Source organism: Rhinolophus sinicus, chromosome 8 (assembly GCF_057876585.1).
Source record: "Rhinolophus sinicus isolate RSI-liver-muscle chromosome 8, RSI-T2T, whole genome shotgun sequence".
Lineage (NCBI taxonomy): Eukaryota > Metazoa > Chordata > Mammalia > Chiroptera > Rhinolophidae > Rhinolophus > Rhinolophus sinicus.
In genome coordinates, this window is record NC_142508.1 from 13434368 (window position 1) to 13458159 (window position 23792).

At 41.4% G+C, this 23792-nt stretch overlaps 1 protein-coding gene across 1 annotated transcript in view; it reads right to left on the reverse strand.

The window, feature by feature from the left end:
- The window catches only part of EXOC4 (exocyst complex component 4), a 635543-nt gene that overhangs the window by 109140 nt on the left and 502611 nt on the right, over positions 1-23792 (reverse strand). Inside the window, exon 13 of the mRNA XM_019750984.3 lies at positions 13992-14147. Coding sequence (XP_019606543.1) covers positions 13992-14147 — 156 coding nt within the window. The remainder of the gene's footprint in view (positions 1-13991; positions 14148-23792) is intronic.

Genomic DNA, 23792 nt, shown 5'->3' on the forward strand with positions numbered 1-23792 from the left:
ATCTTTAAAGAGGTCTGTCTGACAAGAATTCATTGAAGAGAATTTTGCCGAAGATGCCTAAAATTGTCTCCATTTAGACTTTAATTCTGTTATCCACTGAAATTATAGGAAGGAAAAACAAAATCTGCACTTTCAGCAGGCTAAATGTACTTAGGAGGGAAACATCACAAAGAGTTTGCAAGTGTTTGATTTGCACATCTGTGCTGCATTTGGTCACACAGCATACACACGCAGACTCACCATGCTCGCTCTCTGCCTGCCCCATCCCCCAAATCACCCCACTGCTTTCTAGAGCTGAACCGGGCTGAGAGTTGACGGTCCCAGGAGCCTAGGACACACTGCAACAGGGCCAGTCCCCTACCATCCAGAACAGAGCAGGGAAAGGGCCAGAACAAAACAGGTCATCCCAGGGGGCGTGAGGTGGTATTTCCCCCATTATTCCCAATGAGCAGCTGGGCGTGACTAGCTTGCCCATTTGGTTTAGGGGACTCAGGGTCAGTGATCACATGTGACTAGAGGAGGACTGAGAAGACCGTGGACCTGAGCTGAGTAGAGGGACTGAGGAGCCCGACTTGCCCTTTCTGGAGAGAGGGGCAGAGTGCCTTTAGGTGATGCAGTTACCTTGTGTCAAACAGAAGTACGACATCTTCAAATACAGGTGTGGATACAGAATAATGAAAGTCCTAGGCCTATTTGCCCTGAGACCTACTCCACACCTTTCCCCTTTTCTGGTCTGTATTTGGGAGATGGGGGGCTGACTGTGCAAGCTGTTTTCCAGGCTCCCGGCTGAGGCCCTGGTTGGATACTGATGGGCAACAGGGAGAGGGCAAGCTGGGGCTTCCCTACACCCCCGCCGGGCGTGATGTCTCCAGCAACCAGCAAGCGATGCATCTGCTAGGCTCTAGCTCCTACCATGTCCCAACTCCCCGTGGGCACCTCTGTGCCCCAGGAAATGCCTCCTCCCCTTGGCATTCGAGGACTAGCGTGGGAGGCAGTGGCTTCCTGCCATTGCTAATCTATGGGTTACCTTTCTGTCCCGTTTGACACACATCCTCATTTCCCTTTGTAACCAATTCCCTACATTAAATTCCCTCTGAGGCGAACACTGGGAGTGGTTTTTGTTTCCATGTTAGACCCTGACTTATACGAGACCTACCGTCATGAGGACGTCTGACCATATTCAGTGCTCCTGGGGCTTAAGTAAATGTGTTGGCATGGGGATTAATTACCTGTTGTACAGGTAGCCAGACTGAGAAGGGCAAGGTGACCTGTGAAGATCACCCAGCCATTATCTGTCAGAGCCTAAACTGATGAAGGTTATTGTAAAAAGGTCAGGTCCGCTTACCTGGATTCCTAGTAATACCAACTCATCCTTATGTGATGTGACAGTGACACTTCCATCTATCACTTCTGCCTTTTACAACTGCTCAATCTTCAGCAATTTCAAATCCTAATTTGTTTATGTCAAAAATAACGGGGGCAGTACCATTCTTTTTAATCAGGTTTTCAAAAGCTGTTTCTCAAAATGATCTTGGCTAAACCCTCATCAATAGGAAGTAATAAAATAGGCCGGTTATCTTAATTACCATTGTACTTTTGTCCTCTGAGAAACTGCCAAAACTCATCACTAAATCTGTCCCTCCTGGTTTTCATGCATGTGCATTTCATCACACTATCATGTGTAGTTACGTTTTATGTTTAGTAAGTAATTGCTACTCCTTAGAAACTGGTCTCTGCCTTCAATAACCACAATCAGGCGGTTTTCATTGGCTTTCTTTGCCTGCTGTTCTTTGACCATTCAGAAACGTGCAATGCTCCTGACTGTCTCGATGATGCTGAGCAGTCCACCACCTGTGCAGAGGCAGGGAGGGTCCTCAGGGTATTCTCTGCAGCCAAGGTGAGTATGTGAAACACCAGCAACTTCTCTTCTCCCAGGATCTGCTTGAGACTTAAAAGCATATTCATTGTTTTCCCTGGTCCCAGGGAAACTGGGGTTTCTGGGTTCCTACCCACTCAGAGACGACAGCCAGAGAAATTAATCATGACCATCATTAAGGGGTGTGTGTGGTGGGGGTGGCCACCAGCTCTTTCCCGCGTGCTTTTAAATGAGCTGGCTCTCTAGGACAGGCACAAAACACCAGACTGGTGAATTTATGGTGCTCTGGCACTGAGAGGGATCTTGGTAGTTAGTCTAAACCAGTAGAACTCACCATGGCTATACATTAAAAGCTCAACTAGGAATGCTTAAATAAAATGCCTGATGCCAAACTCCACCCTCAGAAATTCTGATTTAATTGGTCATGGGTGGGGCTCAGGCATGGACATTTAAAAAAAGTAACAGCTTGAGATATATAATTCACCCTATAGATATATGCATTGCAATGGCTTTTAGTATAGTCGCAGTTGTGCAATCATACCACAATTATTTCAGAACTTTTTCATCACCTCAAAAAGAAACCCTGCAATCATTAGACTGTGCTCTTATCCCCAACCTCCACTCCGCAGCCCTGGGAAACCATCAATCCATTTTCTGTCTCTATATTTTCCCTATTCTAGACATTCATACATGATTCCTATTCATATAAATGGGAATCATACAACATGTTGTCTTCTCTGACTGGCGTCTTTTACTTAACATGGTCTCAAGGTTCGTCCATGTTCAAGAATGCAGCAGTGCTTCACTTCTCTTATTAATAAGTAGTATTCCATTGTATGGAGAGACCACATTTTATGTATCTATTCACCCATTGATGGGCATTTGGGTTGTTTCCAAATTTTGGCTATTAGGAATAATGTTGCTATGAACATTCACATATGTATTTTTATGTGGATGCATGATTTCGTCTTTCTTAGTTACATATACCTAGGAGTGGAATTGCTGGGTCATATGGTCACTCTATCTTTCACCCTTTGAGAAAATGCCAGATTGTTTTCCAAAATGGCTGCACCATTTTACATGTCCACCAGTCGTGCTGAGGTTCCCATTTCTCCACATCCTTGTCGACACTTGTGATTATCTGTCTTTCTTTTTTATCATAGTCATTCTAGTGGCTGTGAAGTAATATCTCATTGTGGATTCAATTTGCATTTCCTTGATGGCTAATGATATTGAGCATCTTTTCATGTGCGTATTGAGCATTTGTATGTCTTCTTTAGAGACATATGTCAATTCTGCTCCTTTGTTCATTTTCTAACCAGGCCATCTGTCATTTTATTCTTGAGTCATCAATTCTTTAGGAGATTTTTACTAGGAACCCACCATCACCCAGGCCCTTTTCTAGCTCCTGTAGTGGGTTCATAGCCCATGAGAATGATTTCATAATCTGCTAGTCTGCCATGACCAGAGTTTGAAAAATACTGTGTTAGCGTATTCCTGGCTCTGTGAATGTGTTCTTTGATTGGTTCTCCCAAAGATGGCAACCATTTATCAGGCATTTTATAGAGCAATTGAAGCACACAGAGGAAGATGTGCCCATTTGCACGCTATAGCAAAGGTGGGCTCAGACTCAGGTCTGCTCTTAGTTGACTAATCATGATTACAAGCCACACTGCCTCTCACGAGCTGCAGTAGCTTTAGTGTTTCCTTTTGCCCGGGGATTCAAATACCTCCCCTGCCCCCAAAACATATAAAATTGCCTTTTTTCACAGAATCAGATTTTCCTGAACACTCAACTGTTAAGTAGTGCTAAAAGTGGGGGGACATCACAGACCTGTCCAATCTCAGAGGAGAGCCCCTTACTAACAGCAGGCACGTTTTGACTTTTTAAGACCAGAATGCTCGACTGATGGGCAACTGCCTAGCAATAAAGTAAATCAAAAGCTTTCTATGGGAAAACAATACTTGTAGGTCCTTGATATGTTTACAATCTACAAAGGATTCAAGTGTTTATGTGGGGCAGAGAGAGGGAAGACACAAAACTCTTAAATTCAACAGGAGAGAATTCTGAAAGTTCAAGAGAAGGATGAGTGACTGAGCGAACATGAGGAATGGCGGGTAAGAAAGGCGGACTGAGTGGACGTCACCTCCACTGAGGACACACGCGCTGCTTCAGCTGGGTCACAAATCGTCCCCTAGCAGGTGGTCAGCTGGATCCACGGGCTGGGTTTACCAACAATCAGAAGCCTTTCCACTAGTGGCCTGATCCTCCGACCATTTAGTTAGCTGCCTCCCAGTCTTCATTTGAAATTAATTTTTAAATGGAGGGATGAAGGGGATAGTTATGTTTTAAGTTTGTTCCTTTGTCACAGGATGTGTCACCTATACGTGGCTCAGAAAAATATGCAGAGAGAGCTTTTATTAAGAGAACGGAACCATGAGAGACACAAGAGCACTCTTTCCTAAAAGGAAAAAGAAAAAGATCACAACGCCCATCGCTGCCAGTAATTCCATTACTTTAGTCATGTTCTTAAGTCACGCAGGCTCCAGCGGGTGAGACGTTAGTAATGGCTACAACAAATTGTTAAAAGCGTGGACCCAAGAAAATGGAATTGCTTCATGCAATCACAGGTTAGCAATGCTGGAATTCCTTGCTGTTTCTGAGCCTTCCTGGCAAATGAAAGCAGCCACTTGCCCCCAGCTCTCCCATCCTGAATGTGTAACAGAAAGGAGACATGTAGGTAGGCTAATGAAAGTATCTGCAATCAAGCACGATCATCATCAAACACTTTAATCATTGTCATGTGGCAGCACAAAGACTGACTCTCCACCAAGTGTCTACATTAATATGAGGGAGCTAAGGATACTAAAGAGTACTGCACCGTCCAGTCAAAACCCTTTTGATTCATTTACCACCCATCTTCCATTCGTAGGCTTTCTTCCCAATTACGCCTACAGCAGTGACTAACTGAAAGCTGTCAATGAGATGAGGATATAAAGGGGGGAGGGGAGGGAAAGAGGGAGGAAGAGGAAAAGTTTTTAACAGAAGAATGTCAGCAAATACATGTTTCAGGCAAAGTTCATCAAAGATGCTAAAACTACTGGTCGAAAGGTTGGTAGGAAATAGGAAAATCACACGGTCTCAAGTTATCACCCCACCGAGAACTAGTTCATCACAGGAGGAGATAAATGCACCTGACAATGGGGAGATCTGGCGGGGACGACCTCAACCAAATGGCAAGCTTGGCACTGCCAGCAACGGCACAGGCAGACTTATGTGACGCGATGCAGTGGGAGGCACAAAACATCTCCTATGCGTGTTCTTGACAGAAACGTTCAATCTGGATATAATCACCAAGAAACAGGTAAATTCAGGTGCCAGCTTGGTAACTGGCTTAGACTCTATCAATGGATTCCATGTCACGAAAAATAGAGGGAGTTGACGAGACTGTTGTAGATTAGTGGAACTAATCAGAATCAGAGGAACTCAGAACTGCATGTCATGTGACAAGAAATTCTTAAAATTTTCTCTATAATTAGAGTTTTAGGTTTGCTATTTTTCTTCCCCTGCAGTGCAACTTTTGTTCTTCTGTCTGTATTACTAACAGTACATTCTCTACATTAAACAGGTAGCTTTTTTCTAATTTCCAATCGCTAACATAAAATGACAGCTCAGATTTTAGGTAAACAGTTAAGTATTTGCACTTTGCTTTAGACTGAAATGAACACCCCCCCCCTCGCGCCCCCAAATTCATATATTGAGGCCCTAAATCACAAAAGCGATCTTTGGGAGGTAGTTAAGCCATGAAAGGGAGGCCTCATGGTGGGATTTGTACCCTTATAAGAAGAGAGATCTTCCTCTCTCTCACTCCCTCTCCCGTTCTCTCCCTCTCTCTCTCTTTGACATATCAGGACACTGCAAGAAAACTGGCCTTCACAAGCCAGGAAAACAGCCCTTACCGGGAACTGAATTGGCCGGCGCCTTGATCTGGGACTTCCCAGCCTTTAGGACTGAAAAATAAATTTGTTCTTTAAGCCCTCCAGTCTGTGGTATTGTGTTACGGCAGCCTGAGCTATTACACACCCTATATTCTAAGATGACTTCTGTGCTACCTTTCTTATTTAATTCATTATTTGTATATCAAGTAGTACATGACTACAGACATACATTCACTCAACAAGCATTTACTGAACAACTATTGTGTGACTCACTCTGCGCCTGGCACTCAACCCCAAAATTCTAGACCAATGACCCCAGCTAAACGCTCTCCTCATTAACCTACACCTTTGATCTCAGTGTTGACTACGGACTCTATCTAGGAACTTGGTTTCATAAGCCTTTACAGGCACCCTCTGCTTATATGACAATGTTTTTCTAGAAAATAACAATCATCAAAGAGTTGACTACATTTTCTTATAAAAACAGATTTAAAATTAAACGTTGTCATTCTGAAACATCAAATAAATGATGAGAAAAAAATGCCGTAAATGTAAACATACTAAAACTAGAATGCTTAGGAGTAGCTAAAAAATACTTACACCCAAAATTCCAGAAAATGGACAGAGAACACTAGGTGTACTGATCATACAAAGGGTTGCAACCTAAAGTGTAAATATACAACATAAAAACCCTTTACTAGACATTAAATATGACCTAATATGCCAGTTAGAACAAACAGACACACATTCACTAAAAAACCAGCCTATAAATTCTAGAATCAAAAGTTATCACTTACAGATAAAGGACAGAGCTGCAGAGGAGGGAGGGGATCTGGCTAAAGACACACAGAGAATTGGGGACCAGGTGGAGACGGAATGCAAGGCTCAGTCACAGGGTTTTCTCCACACTCTGCACCCCTTTTTGGTACCAAGTAGGGGAGTGCACTGATGGATCGGTGAGTAGACTGTGAAAGAGCCCATGAAAATCGATACGAGGTAACAACAAGCAAAGAGCTAACTGAAACAGCACATTATTTTCAGGCTGATGGCATCTGCTCAGAGTTCCCATAGACACTCCACTTGGGCTAATGTTGCACTGAAATGCTGTGAGCTTAGAACACGAACATGGCTTTCTTTAGCCAAGCCACTCAAATAAGCCTGGCTACTTAACTTTCTTTGTAGGACGTTTTCACGCAACAGTGGAGACAAACAATAAGGTGCAAGGCTTTTTTCTGTAGGTGCTGGGACTCCCAGAAGAATGCAGTTTTCCTGCCAGGAGCCACTACAAATTATGCCTTTCTTCAAATAATAATAGTTTTCCATAAAGAACATTTCTTAAGCTTCAGAACAGATGGTCTACACACAGGATTAAAATAACCAATAATTACTTATCATAAATTGACCATATACTTTGGTTTTTCAACAACCAAGATTGATTACAGATTTAAAAGTCAAAATTTATCCAGCACTGAACGTCCTTGTCTGAGTATTCCAGTTGATTGACCGTTCTGGTTATTTCTCAAAGTGTCCTACAATGTGCTTTTGAAGAAACTAGTCAAAGAGCAGAGGCACCAAACAACTGATTTCATGCAAAGGCAATAATCCCAAACTTAGCAACTGAATATCACATCTTTGAGGAAGCTCTCTTGGAGCTGAGAGGGAGAAGTAATTGAGGCATGGGTGGGGGTGTGGGGATCTTAGGAGAAAGACAAAAAAGATGGGAATCCCAGGGGTAACGTGAGATACTACAGAGAAGAGTAAATACTTTGAATAAACTTGGCAGAAAAATGAAAATAGTTTAAGATTTTTTTTTTTCAGGAATAAAAACATAGGATGTGCAGACATTGTTTTTTAAGCAAATATAAATTTAAAACCTAAGTAATATTACTCACGGTTAAATCACCTATAATGATGAGCAGTGACGCCCCCGTCCCATCCTCCCCATCCTGAGTCCTGTGACCCAAAAGAAGCACCTATAACTTTAAAAACAAAACTATTTCTAATTCTTCCAGTGGTTATAGCCACCTCGTTACATAATCTGTGGAAACGGCTGCTTGTTGACGTATTAATTTTAGACATTTTCTTCCGACCTCTTGGTCAATAGATGGGTGAGGAATTAATTAGATTACTATGCCCTCTCCCGTCACCCCCAAATATCCCCCTTTCCCATTCCTAGTGTAGTTATATAATTTTTCATTTTTATATTAGTCTCTCTCTCTAAGGTTTACACATCTTTACCTCTAGCAAGAGCTAAATGCTTATTTGTTTTACTTGCCCCACAAGGGGAGCTCCTAACCGAGGAGGGAAGCAGGGTGAGGTGTCCAGGGGAGAAGGTTTCAGGGAAGAGTTGATGTTGGAGCTGAATGTTGAATAGCTGAACGGGGCAGGTACAGGACGAGGTGGGCGTGGGACAGCAGAGGGCATTCCAGGAAGAGGAATGGGCAAGGCGAAGACATAGAGATAGGTAGGAAAGGGCAGGATGGACGGGGAACCTGGAAAAGTTCAATAGGGAAAGAAAGACAGAGGTGAGACGGCAAGGGAACTGATGCCTGCTTCAGAGAGCAGCCATCCGTGGAGGCGGCTGGGTAAGGACGGCAGCACACTCCTCCCAGCAGTGGTTTTGGGCTCCGCTTGTCCCCCCGTCTCAGGAACACCCCTTCCTGCCCCTGCCCAGGCTAGATGGCAGATGTCCTTTTCTCCACAATGGCACAGATGTCACCATCAGCCTCGCTTTCTGAAGGGCTGAGTGGGACTCAATTAGAGGGATTATCATTTTTTCTTTTATTAAGATTCCAAATAAGAGAAAGAGGAATGGTATTAGACGTAACTTGAAGTGAAAAAAAAAAAAAATTGCATGACTTGAAGTCAAACAAAAATAAAATGTAGAAAACACTCTAGAGTGACTTTTATATGATACTAACAGATAATTACAATCCTCACCTAATTGTCTAAATAGACCAGCATTTATGCAACGTATAGGAGAGATGTTAAGGTTTTTTTGTTTGTTTTTTTCACTTCCTGCCAATCATGCTTCTAAAAGTCATATTATTTTGATATAATAACAAAGTGCCTAATTCAATCTTCTTGAACATTAATTGATATGTTTGTAGCTGAGTCTCCAGTTAATTACCTGTCTTTTCTGTTTAATTTTGAGATTTAAGTCTGCGTCTCATCCAATCTTGCCTGGCAGTGTCCTACTTCTATCCATGACCTTCATCTTGTTTAATTGAGGGAAAAAGAACATTTTAGCAAAGTATTTTCTACTCTTTCTACTTATTTAATATATTCACGTTTTCTGATTCACCTTTCCATTTCTAATTGTGTTTTAAAGTCATATTAAGCATGCACAGAGAGTGACATAAATGTCTCCGTTCTAATAAACATTTTGTTCAAGCTAAAGTCTTATTTTCCGGCACTCGATCTTTACTTGTTCCTTCAAATTTACTAATGATCCTTCAACAATTATAGTCATCTGGTACCTTTTAATAGCTGTTGCTTAGGTTGTTTTGAGAAGCCTTTAAATTTCCAGGTGGAATTTTTCTGAAAATATATGCTCTGTTTTATTCATACTGTGTTTACATCCAAATACATTCCTAGGTCTACTAGGGTTCTGCGTCTCTTAATTGTCTAATCTCAGTTATATGAAGAAAGTGAAGGGGTGTAACGACTGACCAAAGGGAAAAACAAAATAAAACCGACTAGTTAATGGCAGTACTGAGAATTAGAACTCAGGCCCGAGCATCCAAAAGAACATGTTACTATACATGTGACATGTACGAAGCCTCTGAAGGCATTTCCTTCCGATTAGGGGATTTGGCTCACAATTCTTTACATGTATCCTTTTCATTTGAAGCGTGGGTGATGCTTTCTCTTTTTCAATTCAGTTGCATTCATTCAACACTTATGGATCTGTGATGCACGAATGATTACGGTCCCAAAGAAAGAAGGTAAAAGTGCAAACCTGCTTTGTGCTTTTATTTAGGCTTTTTTTTTTTTTTTTTTTTTTTTCCATCAAGCATTTAATATAGATAGAATTCAGGCCAAACAAAATCTTAGGAATCACTTTGCTTTTTGAAAACAATATTTTGCTGTTCTTTAATCATACTGACCTGGTAATTTCATAACACAACAAAAAGCAGTCTTAATAAACATATGCCTCATTTGATTCTCGAAATAAAAGACTATCTTCTACACAACTCAAAAACTAAAAATAGTGAAAATGTCCTTTAGTTTCTCTTCCCTATTCAGGACTATATCACACTCGATCTGAAACCTGCATAATTTATTTTATATCATTTTTATATTGTCATTCCTTTTGTGTTATCTTCTTTGCCTATTCAATAATGATTATTTTCGGTTTTCTTTTCTCTGATTAGACAAACAAAAAACTCAAGAGTAAAGACAAGACAATCAGTTTTAAAGCCCCTACATTCCTGGGTTCAATATACTGTCCCCTCCTCCCTCCAATAGCTGGGTATTGTGTTAGGAACCTGTAAATGAAAAGGGAGGGAGACAACCCACAACAATGTAATACATGAAATACAATACAATGGATACTAATGATAACACACTACATCTAGAGTAAAAGCACCTATATGATAAATGTTTGTGACATTAGTATAAAATGATGAGGGTATCAGTCAAGATTATGATGATCACTGAAAATGAAGGAATAACTCAAATGTCTGAAAATACAAATTCCTGATCCGTTTTTAGGCTGGTTAATCATAGGTGGCAGCCAGCTGAGCACACCTAGCTACATCACTTCGTGGCTCTGTGTATTGGGGGAGCTTAATTTTTCTGCACCTCAGTTTCCTTATCTGTTGAATGGGAAGAACAGTACCTGAAAACGCCTAACGTCGCTGAATAGTGCCAAGCACTGTTGACTGTGATTGTTGTGACTGTTGCAATAGATGGCACAATCTTTCCAGAAACGTAATTCTTTATCCTTCATCTTTCTGCCTGCTAGAGTTCAAGACTAATTTGTAGGTTTCATATAGTCTCTCACTTGTATCACCTGAGAACTTAGGTCCTGGTCCTGCCAATCACACTATCCACTTAAGGCTCTAGAAAAAGGATTCTTATTCTTTGATATTCTGGAGTCCTGAGTGAAATGGGCTAATAGATTTTTTTAAGGACAGTCTTTCTAATACACACGGCCTCCCCAACTCCTAGACAACCCCTCCCCACCCTCTTTAAATCTCCCGACTCCTTATCCCTGTTAATTACATCTCTAGAAAGTAGGGCTGCTTTTATCAGTCTCAAAAGAATAAATATATACATATACATGACAGGTGCAAATACAATGGGCTAGAAAGCCTGCTTTCAGCTTCTTTGGGAACAAAAGGATATTTGCTATTTTTCTTTTCTTCTATTAAAGCCCTGGCTTGACCTATTTCTTTTCCCCTCTCTCCAAAGTTAAGCCTGGAAATAATACATTTTATTTTTTAGTTAAAAAACAAGGCTAGGAAAAGGCCTCGTTTAGTAATGAAGGGAATATAACCTTTATTCAGTGTAAAGGGCACTGGAGTCTATATTCACCCAGGTGCCAAAGAGCCCTCTAAGCTCTAAAAACTAATTATAGGAGGAGAGTGACTTTTCAGTCTTTGGGGCTCGCACATGCTCAGTGGTCCTCTAATGTGCTAAATCAAGGCTCTCTGTCAACTCTACCACGTTGGAATATCAATGAAGAGTACTCTCTCCTACTTTGCTTTCAACTTCTAATCAGGACAGAGAATAGGACAGATTAAGAGGAAAGAATCAATCACATGCAAAACAAACTAGTCCTATAAGATTTTTTTTTCCTTCTGTGAAAACAAATGCAATTTGTTTTCAAACCATGTCTAAACGCACAAACATGGACAAATCTCTCAGGCATAATGTTCGGTAAAATAAGCCAGATAATATGATTAAATTTATATCCAAAATATACAAAGAACTCTTAAAACTCAAAAATAAGAAAACACACAACCCAATTAAAAACTGGGCAGAAGATCTGAACAGATAGCTCCCCTAAAAATATTTATATATAGATGTCAGATAAGCACATGAAAAGACGCTCAACTTTGTATGCCACTAGGGAAATACAAATCAAAACAATGAGGTATCACCACACACCTATTAGAATGTCCCAAATCCACAACACAGACAATACCAAACACTGAGGAAGATGTGGAGCCACAGGAACTCTCCTTCACTATTGGTGGGAATGCAAAATGGTGCAGCCACTTTGGAAGACAGTTTGACGGTTACAAAGCTAAACATACTCTTACCATATGATCTAGCAATTTCATTTCTTGGTGTTTACCCCCAATGAATTAACAACGCACATCCATAGAAAAATCTGCACACTCAAGTTTACAGCAGCTTTATTTAGAATTGCCCGAACTTGGAAGCAACCAAGATGTCCTTCAGCAGGTGAATGGACAAACAATGGACTACTATTCAGAAATTAAAAAAAAAAAAAAAAAAACAGATAGAAAGAGCTATTGAGCCACAAAAAGACTGGAGGAACCTTTCCTTTGTGCATATAGCCAAGCAAAATAAGCCAGTCTGAAAAGGCTGTATGATTCCAACTACATGACATTCTAGAAAAGACAAAACTATGGAGACAGTAAAAACACAAAAAAACACACAAAAAAACATCAGTGATGGCCTAGGGTTCAGGGACAGGAAGGCAGGGATGAACAAGAAAATCACAGAGGATTTTTAGGGTAGTGAAACTATTATTTTGAATGCTACTGCAATGATGGATACATTCATTACACATTTGTCAAAATCGGAAGAATGTACAATAAAGAACCCTGATGTAAAACATAGACTTTAGTTAATAATAACGTATCAATGTTAGCTTGTCAATTGTAACAAATGTACTACACTAATACAACATGTCAAACATAGAGGAAACTGGGGGTTAGTGAGGGGATACATGGGAACTCTGTGCTTTTCAATTTTTTTTATAAACCTAAAAGTGCTTTCCCCTAAAATAAAGTCTATTAATAATAAAAAAAAACTATATGTATATAGTTTTCTTATATCAAAATAACCAGTTGACAAGTTTCTCTTTGATAATGTGAGTAATGAAGAAGAAAAACATAAATAGGAAGGCTGTAGGTTAAATTATAGGTGAATTTTTGAGTATCATGATTTGAGAAAGTTTTAAATGGCACTATAGCAAATTTTCATAATAACATTTTGGTAAAATATGGCACTACAGTATGAATATAATTAACTTTGTGAGCAGTAAAGACCTATTTATCTACAGTTGTGACCTACATCTGAGAAAGAGATGAGCCCACAGTTCTATGATAACTTAAAAGTAAGATATTGGCTAATACTTCTTTTCTGGTCTTTGTTTCTTTAAAGAGCTTTTATTTTATTTTCACTATTTATTCACTTATTAGGCGAAAAACAATAAAAATAAACTTAATTTTAGTGTGCCAAAGTATTACCTTCATTATTTTTTTCTACTTGACAAAGCTCTAAAATGACAGAGGTGAAATGTTTCGCTGTGGCAAGCCAGCCATGTGAAAATGAGTGGCTTCAGCAAAGTAGGCTACATTTTCATGGGTAAGTAGATTATTCAAATAGTACACTGGTAAATGTTGAGGGAGAAAGTTGAAAAAGAGACTTTACTTTTGTCAAGAAACGCAGAAAACATTCAGAGGTAATACCATGTATATGAACACACATGAGAAGTACATATGTAGTTCCAGAAAGTTCAACTAACGGTTTTATGAACTGAACAACACCTTGAAAACAACTGTAACATACTCTGGATGGGTAGGAACTTTTCTTATCGTCGTATTTCCAAGGCATGGTACATAATAAGGTCAATACAGATTTGCTGCATGAATGAATGAATGAACTATAGTTGATTCATTATAACACAAGATTAATTATATACTTATATTTGAAGGGAGAACAACCTACAAATTAAAATATGTTTTGACTCAATTTAGCAATGCTCCAAATTTGATTCCTATTAATCCCGTCCTTCTAAAGTTTTGAGCACAAGCATATTTGCATGGGAAATGAGGTGCAACAAGACTTGACCAAGTTCAGTTAATTGCTGCATGATATCTAGAACTGGACAAAATTTCACATGAGAAAGCATTAGCTAAACAGGTGTTTTTCCTCCCCACGTTTAGTGCAACTTAGAAAATTGACCTTTTACCTTATAAAATCTTCTTCATCTTCTCTCTTTGGCCTCAGCTGTTTGGGTTGAGCCATATTAGTCCAATTTGGTAGAGATTTCAAGAGTCTGCTGATATCGTCATCTTTTGCCCAAGATGCACTGATGACAAGTTTTTCTTCCGATTGCACGATGCCCCTAAACACAACCAGCAGAGAAGAGAGACACTTGAGCACCCTGCTAGGTAGCCAGCTGGCATTTTTCACCTTTACTACACAGAAAAGATATCGCACCCTCTCTCTCTTACTCACATACTCCATTATCTGAGTTCGGGGCAGTGACACCCATTCATTCTAGATTTCATTCTTAGTTTCTTCATTGTTGAGTAATCGTGAAAGCTAATAATACTAATTCATCTCCCTTTATCATAGTTAATCCCATAGGGCAAGTAAAAGTGGATGGAAGGTTTGGGGGGGATCTTTCAAGAAAAATGTTAAACAGATAAGGTGGGGCCACCATATACTAAATGCTATTAAATGACAACATAAATGGTACCTGAAGGGTGACAGAAGTGTCACAAAGGATTGTTCTCTGACTTCTTGGTTTAACTACCAATTAGTGCTACTTGAAGGTATCTTCTGAACTGTGGGCACCCCTCTTTTCAAAGCAAATCTACCATCACAGAGACACCTTCTGACCCCGATGTCAGGCAGATGCGTCTTTGATTATTGCTCTCTCCAGTGGGCTTTGACGAGTGACCTGGAGCTGACAGGCTTCAAATCCTTTAACAGGCCCGGGGGTAGCTATTAACACTGCTCTTACCAGGATGCACCTGGAAATTCATTTTAAATGTTCAATTTCAACTTAATTAAAAAGCTTCTCTTTCCGTTCACCATTTCTGTCCCCATCGCTAATGCGAGTGGTCTAAAAGTCTTCATCAGCAGTTCCAGGTGACAGAAGTGACAGTTATTTATGAAGGGAGTGCTAATGAGCTGGCTACTCCTCTGAAGTCGAGAACACGGCCCCAGGAGGCTTTCCCCTCCTCCTCAGCCAGCGGTTTATTTGGGAATCAGGGTTATATGGGGGAACGTGATGCATTTCTAAATATACAATATATGTATATGGTGTATGTCCATGTCTGGAGGATAAAATCTCCTTTACCCAACAGACAATTCAATGTTTGTAGACAAAAGCAGTTGAAGCTGAAAACCCTGACTCACAATAACAAGACTCAAGGTAACATGGTTCTCTGAAAAATAAGCGAGAATCGTAAGAGGACCACAGTTGATTTCTAGAATTCTTCGAACTCACTGTGAGCAAAAGTTTTCTAAGAGCAACTATGGCCAGCTATACAAAAATCAGACTACAGAACTTTCTTCCCTAACCTCTCAAATTACACTGGTACCTTCAATCCCCCCTGCCCCCTTGTTATTTTTCTTGCATCTTTTAGGACATATGTATGGAGGAATCCCACAATCTCACGTTCACACTTTTGTACATGGGGTGATGGATGCAATCTTATAGAATGGTACCACCTCAAATTTATGATAGGCCATTCCAGATGAACCCTTCATGCGCTCTGGCATTCTTTTTATGTCTCTGATCAACTTTCTCTTGCATTTCCCTCCATGGTTATTTTTTAGACCTTTGCCCTTTATTTATCTCCTCACTACTTATCCCCCACAATCTTTCTATCTGTCAGAGAAAGGAGGGGACCTAATTCCATACTCTCAAATATTCCACCTCCGATCCCCCACGGAAGTACGTTCAAATCTGTTTCATCCTCATTCACTTCCAGTAACCCTTGTACTTAGGCTTGTGGGGATGGTTTCTCACCCCCAATTATCCCTTTTCCTGTATACCTAGTACAGTCGTCCCCCCTTATCACTCACTGGCTTCACTTTGCATGGTTTCGGTCACCTGCGATCAACCACGGTCCAACAATACTATATAGAAAAATTCCATAAATAAACAATTCATAAGTTTTACACTGTGAGCCTTTTGGAGTAGTGGGATGAAATCTCGTGCTTTCTCGTTCCATCCCAGCTGGGACAAAAATCACCCCTTTCCCAGCGTGTCCATTCTGTATACACACCCTGCCCATTAGTCACTTACTAGCTGTCTTGATTACGTATCAGATTGACTATCATGGTATCTCGGTATTTGTGTTCAAGCAACTTTTATTTTACTTAATAACGACCCCAACGCGTGAGAGTAGTGATGCCAGTAATTAGACTATGCCAAAGAGAAGCCGTAAAGTGCTTCCTTTAAGTGAAAAGGTTAAAGTTCCAGACTTAATAAGAATGAAAAAAAAAAAAAATTGTATGCTGAGGTTGCTAAGGTCTGCAATAAGAATGAAACTTCTATTTGTGAAACTGTGAAGGTAAAAGGAATTCGGGCTAGTTTTGCTGTTGCACCTCGAACTACAAAAGTTCTGGCCACAGTGCGTGATGAGAGCTTAGTTAGGATGGAAAAGGCATTAAATGTGTGGGTGGAAGGCAGGAACACCACCGAGTTGTGACTGAAGCAGCAGCAGCGTGCTGCTCCAGAGAACACTGAGCCTGTATGAGGGCTTGAGCACAGGGTGCCCTGCAACAAGTGACACCAGCCATTTACTGCAAGTCAGGGACAGTTACACAGATTCAGGAATCAGTTTGGACTGAAAACTATAAAAATTACTGGAGGGTATTGTTATCATTGTTCTATTTTACTATTAGTTACTGTTGTTAATCTCTTACTGTGCCTAATTTGTAAATTAAACTGTATCACAGGTATGTATGTATAGGGAAAAAACACAGCATACATAGGGTTCGGTCCTGTCTGTGGTTTCAGGCATTCACTGGGGGATCTTAAAACTCATTCCCCGTGGCTAGGGGGGGAATACTGTATCTCTCAATATATTCCCCAAATCCCTGTTAATGTTTCAAAAAATGAATGGTTGGATCTCTTCCTTGATCCAGCATTTCTCTTCAGTAAAGCTCCTGTCTTTCCTTCACTGACTTCACTTTTTTCATTCATGAACTCTCCATCCAGGACCTATTTGATGATTTAACCCATCTAATGCTTTTTGAAAATTTTTCAATTAATATATTTTTAATTTCCAGATTTTCTATTCTTCTCTTTTACAAATCCACTCCAAAAAGTCCTGCTCTTGTATGATGGATTCTACTCCTTCATCTCTTTGAATATTTAAAAGCAGCACTTTTAAAGGGGCTTTATGTGGCTTCATATTTCGTGGTAGTTCTTTGGATGCTAAATGTCCTATTTGTTGCATTTTCCTTCTTTTCTCATGATGGTGTGTTTTCTCATGTGGTCCGCTATTTTGTTCTGCAAGCTCTACCTCAGTGGGACTTGTGTCTTGCCAGAGTCCCACGTTTGCCCTGAGTTTTGGAGATGTTACTCTTAGGTAGTTTGCATTATTTGTCTCTTCTGGATCCTATATGCTTCACTAGTTCAAAATAAGTGGGGTGGGGTTTTTTTTTTTTTTGCTTAAAAGTGTCTCTCCCTACACGAGTAGTGCAATTTGAGGTCCTTACACATGTCACATGAGTGGGATTTTGATTTCTTTCAGGGGCCACTTTTTTGATTCCAAGTGGCGTGGCTCAATTCCCAAGCCCAACTTTTCCTGGTTCCGTTCGTGAATGGAATAGCCCCTTACATAACTTCCGCACAGATACAACTCCTCTCAGGTGTTGAAATCTCAGCCCTTATTTAGGTCTTGACCTTTGCTATGGTCTGAATGTTTGTGTCCAACCCCCCCAAAAAAACAATGCCCATGTTGGAATCCTAACATCAACAAGAGAGTGTTAGGTGATTAGGTCATGAGAGTGGAACCCTCATGAGTGGAATCAGGGCTCTTATAAAGGAGACCCCACAGAGTTCCTTAGCTCCTTCCATCATGTGAGGATACAATGTGAAGTCCGTGACCCGGAAGAGGGTCTTCACCCAACCCTTTTGGCACTTCCAGCCTCCAGAGCTGTGAGAAATACTTTTCTGTCATTTATAAGCCACCCAGTCTGCGGTATTTTGCTACAGCAGCTCCAACAGGCTAAGATGACGACCTCTACATGTGCTCCTGACACCTTGGTGGGCCTCTCAACTTCAACATTGGCTTGTGGTTCTGGCTTTTAGTTTCTTTTTCATTTGAGACATCTGGGGAATTCTTTCTTCCTTTTGAATTTGGCTACATATTTAAAATACTTTTTAAGTCACATATTGTTATCATTCCCTTTCCCACTAAACATCAGGTATTCCTTACTTTGGTCAGCAGTCCAACCATCCATCCTGCTATTCAGGTCAGAACTCAGGGTCATCCTACTGGCTCCCAGTCACCACATCCTGCCATCCCACCTCCTCAATATCTATAAATCTGCCATTTCCTGTCCAGGTTCATGGCCATGAACCTATATTTAGACCCTCATCACTTCTTACTTGGTTTTGGCAGTAACCCTGTAACTCAGTGTCATGCCTGGAGCTTCAAGACCATGAGTCCAACTCATCACTCTAGTCAGAAGAGTCGTTTTTCTAAAATTATACAAATAGAATCACCTATTCTCCTCTGTAGAACTCGTCACCGATTCCTACTTCTAAGACCAAGTCAAACTTAGCAAGGCGTGAACGTCTACCCTTTCAGCTTCATCCCCAGCAACGCTTTTCCTCCTTTGTCTTGCTTCACTACCGCACTGCAAACCCCTGCCTGTGGCGGCTGAAGACCTTACCCATAAGGAGTAGTCAAAAGGGCTTGGGATGAGATCTACTGTGTCCTGCTTCTGTGTATTATCTTTGCCCAGAGAGCCTTTTGGTTTGTTTGTTTCCATCTTCCTTGTTTGCCTCTGCTGATCAAGCATTAACTTGGCTTTTCCCTTAGGACAGTTGAGTCCTACCTTTTGTGCCTCAGCACCCTTATACCAGAAGTTTGCAACCTTGACTGCACATTGGCATAATCTGGGAGCTTTTTAAAAACGAAATGCCCAGGCCACACCCAAGACCAAGTAAATCAGAATCTCAGGGGATGGGACCGAGGCATCAGAATGTTTCCAAGTTTCCCAGGCAATTCGAGTGTGAACCCAAGGGGGAGAACCACTTCCTTACACGTAACCTCTACTCTCAGTGGTCCCCCCTTTACTTCTTTACGAGTTCTCCGGGGACAGAGTTTATTTTGTCATTAGTTTTCGTGCTTGTAGTGCTTAGCACAATTCCTGGTGTTGGGTGAGTGTGTAAGACCTGAACTGGAGATAAAAAATAAGCCCTCTTCAGTTTCAGGAGTCTACATAACTCATTAAACTAAAACCAATTTAGTGCTTTTCCTTTACTTCTTCTCTGCACTAAATAACGTAGGTGAGCTATCAAGCCATTTGGCATTTTGACCAAGTTACAGAGCATCTGCCAGGCTCTCACCATACCTCTCTGAATGCAATACAAACCAGAAAAATGAATATAGGTGTGTTCCGCTCTGAAATAAAATCCAACATAGAAAGTCGTGACTCACAAAACTAATGAGCCAAGGGATGATTACTGACAAGCCTTCTCCTTCTATTCCACTTGTTCCTAGGTGGTCTATTACTGGAAAGTCTCCCTGAAGTCTCAGTTTCTCTGTGAAGAATTTGTTGACTGTGTCAGCCTACAGGAATCTCGCCCTTTATACTTATTACCCACAACTTCACAATTCAAACTTTATCCCATATGATGGGTTGGGCCAACTATGGCCTATCGATCAAATCTGCCTCATCAGCTGACTGTATGTCCTGTAAGCTATGAACAGTGTTGAAATTTTCAAATGTTTTTTTGTTAATCAAAATAATAATATTTTGTGATATGTGGAGATTACATAAAATTTAAATTTTGGTGTCTATATCTGGAAAGAACTTGGCTGGGTGGTTCAATCCATCTTATATTCACGCTACGGGTCAAATTCTGCTCCAGAGAGTTAGAAGCCCAAACACAACTCAGTTCTCCAGCATCTAAATCTTTGGGTCCATCCACAGTGGCCCACATCTATCCTGGGGTTCAGTAAACAGTTTGAGTCTGTAGGTGTGATATGGTGTTGCACATTTTGGGGACCTAGAATTTTTCATCTTAGCCCTGGATGGAAAGAAAAAAGAAATCTCTTAGTGGGATACTATGTTAAAGGTACTCACACTATTTACTTAACGTATTTTTTGGAAGACTGGTTTACTTCAATAATTCAGTTATTACTGCCTTCGCTACTATTCATAGATCCTGTCTTATTAAAAAATGTAAATCAAATGACCTAACATGCTACCGATATACTGCCCTCCACAATAAATTATTAATTCATATTGGAATGAACATCAATTCCAAATGCAATTCCAAGTATTCTAATTGGAAATATTGGCATTGATTAGGAATATACCATTAGTATAAAGGGAATTTTTCATTCAAGTGCCAAAGTTTCCATCCTGACCAATTGCATTTATTAGTTTATAATTTTGTCACAAACTGTACTGTGTGGACTACAAAAATCCCAGGACATATCCAAATAGCCTCTAAAAAGGCAAGCTAAACTTCCAACAATTATTCCACAAGAGCAGTAGGGTTAATTACAACTACCAGAACCAGAATCTATTAATTAATTCACAGCTCAATGGGCCACAGACAGAACCATCTGTGTAACTATTTGTACCCGTTCCCAGGAGGAAGAGGAAAATAGGTAAACCTCTTAGAACAGGTGACACAACTGCCATGAGAAGGGTCCACCCTCTAGTCACAGCTGAGTAAATTTCATTCGGAAAACATCTGCCGGTGTTGACTAGCTCTGATGTGCATTGCTTCTTCTCTGGAACAGTTGGGAAGGGCGAGTGCGCCTGGTCCCAGGACACAGCTGGAAGGCTGCGTCTTTCATTAGGTAAACAACCAGGGGCAGGTGGGGCTAATTGGATTCAACTGTTTGGTGACAGTCGGGGCACTGTGTTTATTTTCCCAGACCCAATCTTTCCGACACTTCAAAAACTAGGAGCCAAGCTAGACAAATGAACCCTGGACAAGGCTGGTCTGGAAGAAGCTGCTGTAGTCGATTTTCGACTGTGAATGGCTAGACCTGTGGCAGGCCAAACTGCAGTGTCACGTCCAGCAACGCAGTGATAACGACAATGGGAGATACAAAAAACAAACAAACAAACAAATAAATACTACACTGCTGATTAAAACAAAACAAAATAAACACAAAGTCAACCCAAAAGATCCCTTAAGACGGAGCAGAATAAATAGGAAAGGAGCAAAGAAACATCTGATCACTCTGGAGCTGATTCATGGGAAACACAGGCAAACTGGAAGACATGCTTGCACGGAGCTTGCAGAGGTTTCCTGGGCAGGTGCCCTCAGCTCTTTTGAGGTTCAAAGTTAGTTTGCTGGCAAAGGCATCACGGCAGCTCAGCTAGGCTCTCCTTCCTGCAAGACCCTGGCCTCTGGCTACACAAGAAACCTGAAGGGCTTCATGAGCTATCACAGCCCGGGGTCTAGTCCCTGCTCTGAGCACAGTAGGGCTACTATTTCCTCAAACGCCACTTTGATCATGGAGGAAGCCATCCTCCTCATCAACACCTGTGCTCGTGCTCTTTAGTATGGGAAGTTTTCAAAACTCTCCTTTTCTGCACATTCTCATCCAACCACATGGCCCACGTTAGTCATTTTGATTTCTCCACCTTCTCTCCAGCCATCATGGCAGACAGGCTAGGCCATAGCTTGCTCATCCTGTTCCTGTTCAGGAAATTCCTCATTCATTCACAGACATACTGAGCGCCAGTAAGCTGTCCGCCCTGTGCCAGACCCGGGTCCTGCCATCAGCAAGTGTACGTTTATCCCTATGTCACTCTTTATGCTCTGGCATGAGTTCTCGGTCCTCCAGGAGAAGCGGTGAAAGGTGGGCCCTGAGCGTGGACTTCTCTTACTAAAACATGCTTGGGTCTTAGATCAATCACGCCTCTAAGGCTAGACGATTTTTTCTTCGTATTCTCTACCAGACCCACCCCAATGCAGAAAAGTCGGCAAAAAATACGGCTTAGTGAACTGATGCTAACAGAAACTTTGAAGAACTGTGACTTCCAATTTTGAAATGACTATTTAGGGACACAAACTGCTGGTTGTACCTCAGGGCAAAGGGAGAGAAGCACTCAGTTTGGAAGTAACAGACTGACAGACTGACTGCCTCCTTGCTAACGCGGTACAGTAGAGAACACACAGCCAAGTTCACCTTCAAGCCCCAAGGGGTGTGACTAACTAAGGAAAAGACTTTGAGTCCTCATTCCCCTTTTAGGAAACCTCTCTTTATCCGAAGCACGTAACTCGCCATCACTACACAACACAGTCTTTCTCTCCAGAGTGAGGTGCTCACAGAAAGGTGAGATGTTTGTGACCTTTCCTCAGATCTCCAAACTCCCAAGGGATGCTCAGGTTCTCATGGTAAACATGGAAAAAGCGCCAGCTCTCAGCAGAGGGCATTGTGAGCTTATGGATTTGATCGTTTCTGTAAAAGCTATCCGCTGTGAAAAAATCAGATTGCCATGTTTCCCTGCTCTCTTCCTTCTTCCCCAGTGTTATATCATTTTGGATCATTTGAATTGTATATGGCTTTCTATTTAAGTCAGTCATTTGCTGGCAGCAAAACTAGAACATTTCCTGTTTTTCCTCTCACTGTAATCAGGATTTGGCTGTCCAAATTAGGACTGCCCTAATTACTCCGCAGCAGGTGCCAGTCTGGGGGAGGGCAATAAGTGGGAAGGGAGGAAGTGAGGACATTCTGCCTCTTCAGACTCCCATGATGAGAAAACACTTTCTCCCTCGGCCTGAAAAACCAGATTAAATAACAGGCACTGGGGAGGGGGGCACCATGGGGTTCTACATGGTGTGTGTGTGTGCGCGTGCTTACGAGAGAGAGAGAGAGAGAGAGAGAGAGAGAGAGAGAGAGAGAGAGAGAGAGAGAGAGAATACATTGTTGTACAACAACCGTATAAATGATTTTCTATTTATTTCCCCTCCAAGCTTCCAGAATTACCTTTCCCAGCCCTGGTATCATTCATCCTTGGCCTGTAATTCCCCAACTGTGGTAGAGTCACTCCAGATACCACCCTGTATATGGAATGTTCTGGTAGTAGGCACCATTCCAGAGAATTTGGCCAAGAGGGATACCACGTGGTATGCCGGTCTCTTGCAGGAAGGAATCAAGACACTCTTGATGACCATGACATACCAAGATCTGAAAGCAATGGCTGTTCCAGAAGAACGAGTACACCAGAGACACAGCTGCACTGTCAGGGCAAAATGGTGGAATATAAATGACAAAGAAACACTCCATTCCTATAAGGAAAGACCATGGTGAACAAAACTACCCGTGTTCCTACCGGGAGCCAGTCACTCCGCTGGGCATCGCATCCTGACCCCACTCAGCAGCCAAAACATTATTTCGACAATTCATGCTTTCTCTCCTATGTCAATACTTTTCCCTTTCTTCCAGACAACTTTCTTCAAACACAAACACACACTTACTTCTCCTATTTAAAATAACACATAAAACAACAACAACAACAAACCTGTCACGTGGCCTCAGTTCTCCAGCTGCTACCCCCGTTCTCTGTCCCCCTTCACAGGGACACTCACTGTAAAAGTTCCGCCTACATTTACAAGTTCCCTTCTCCCAGTTTTTTAAGGCCACACCATTCGGGGTTTCAATCCGACTGGTCCACAGAAACGACTCTTGTGATGGTCACCAATGACCTTCACATTGTTCAATTTATCACCCCATCAATGGTCAGTTCTAATGCCGACCGAGCAGCAGCATTTGGACCAGCTGATCACGGCCCTCCACTCTCCACCCCGTTACTTGGGTCC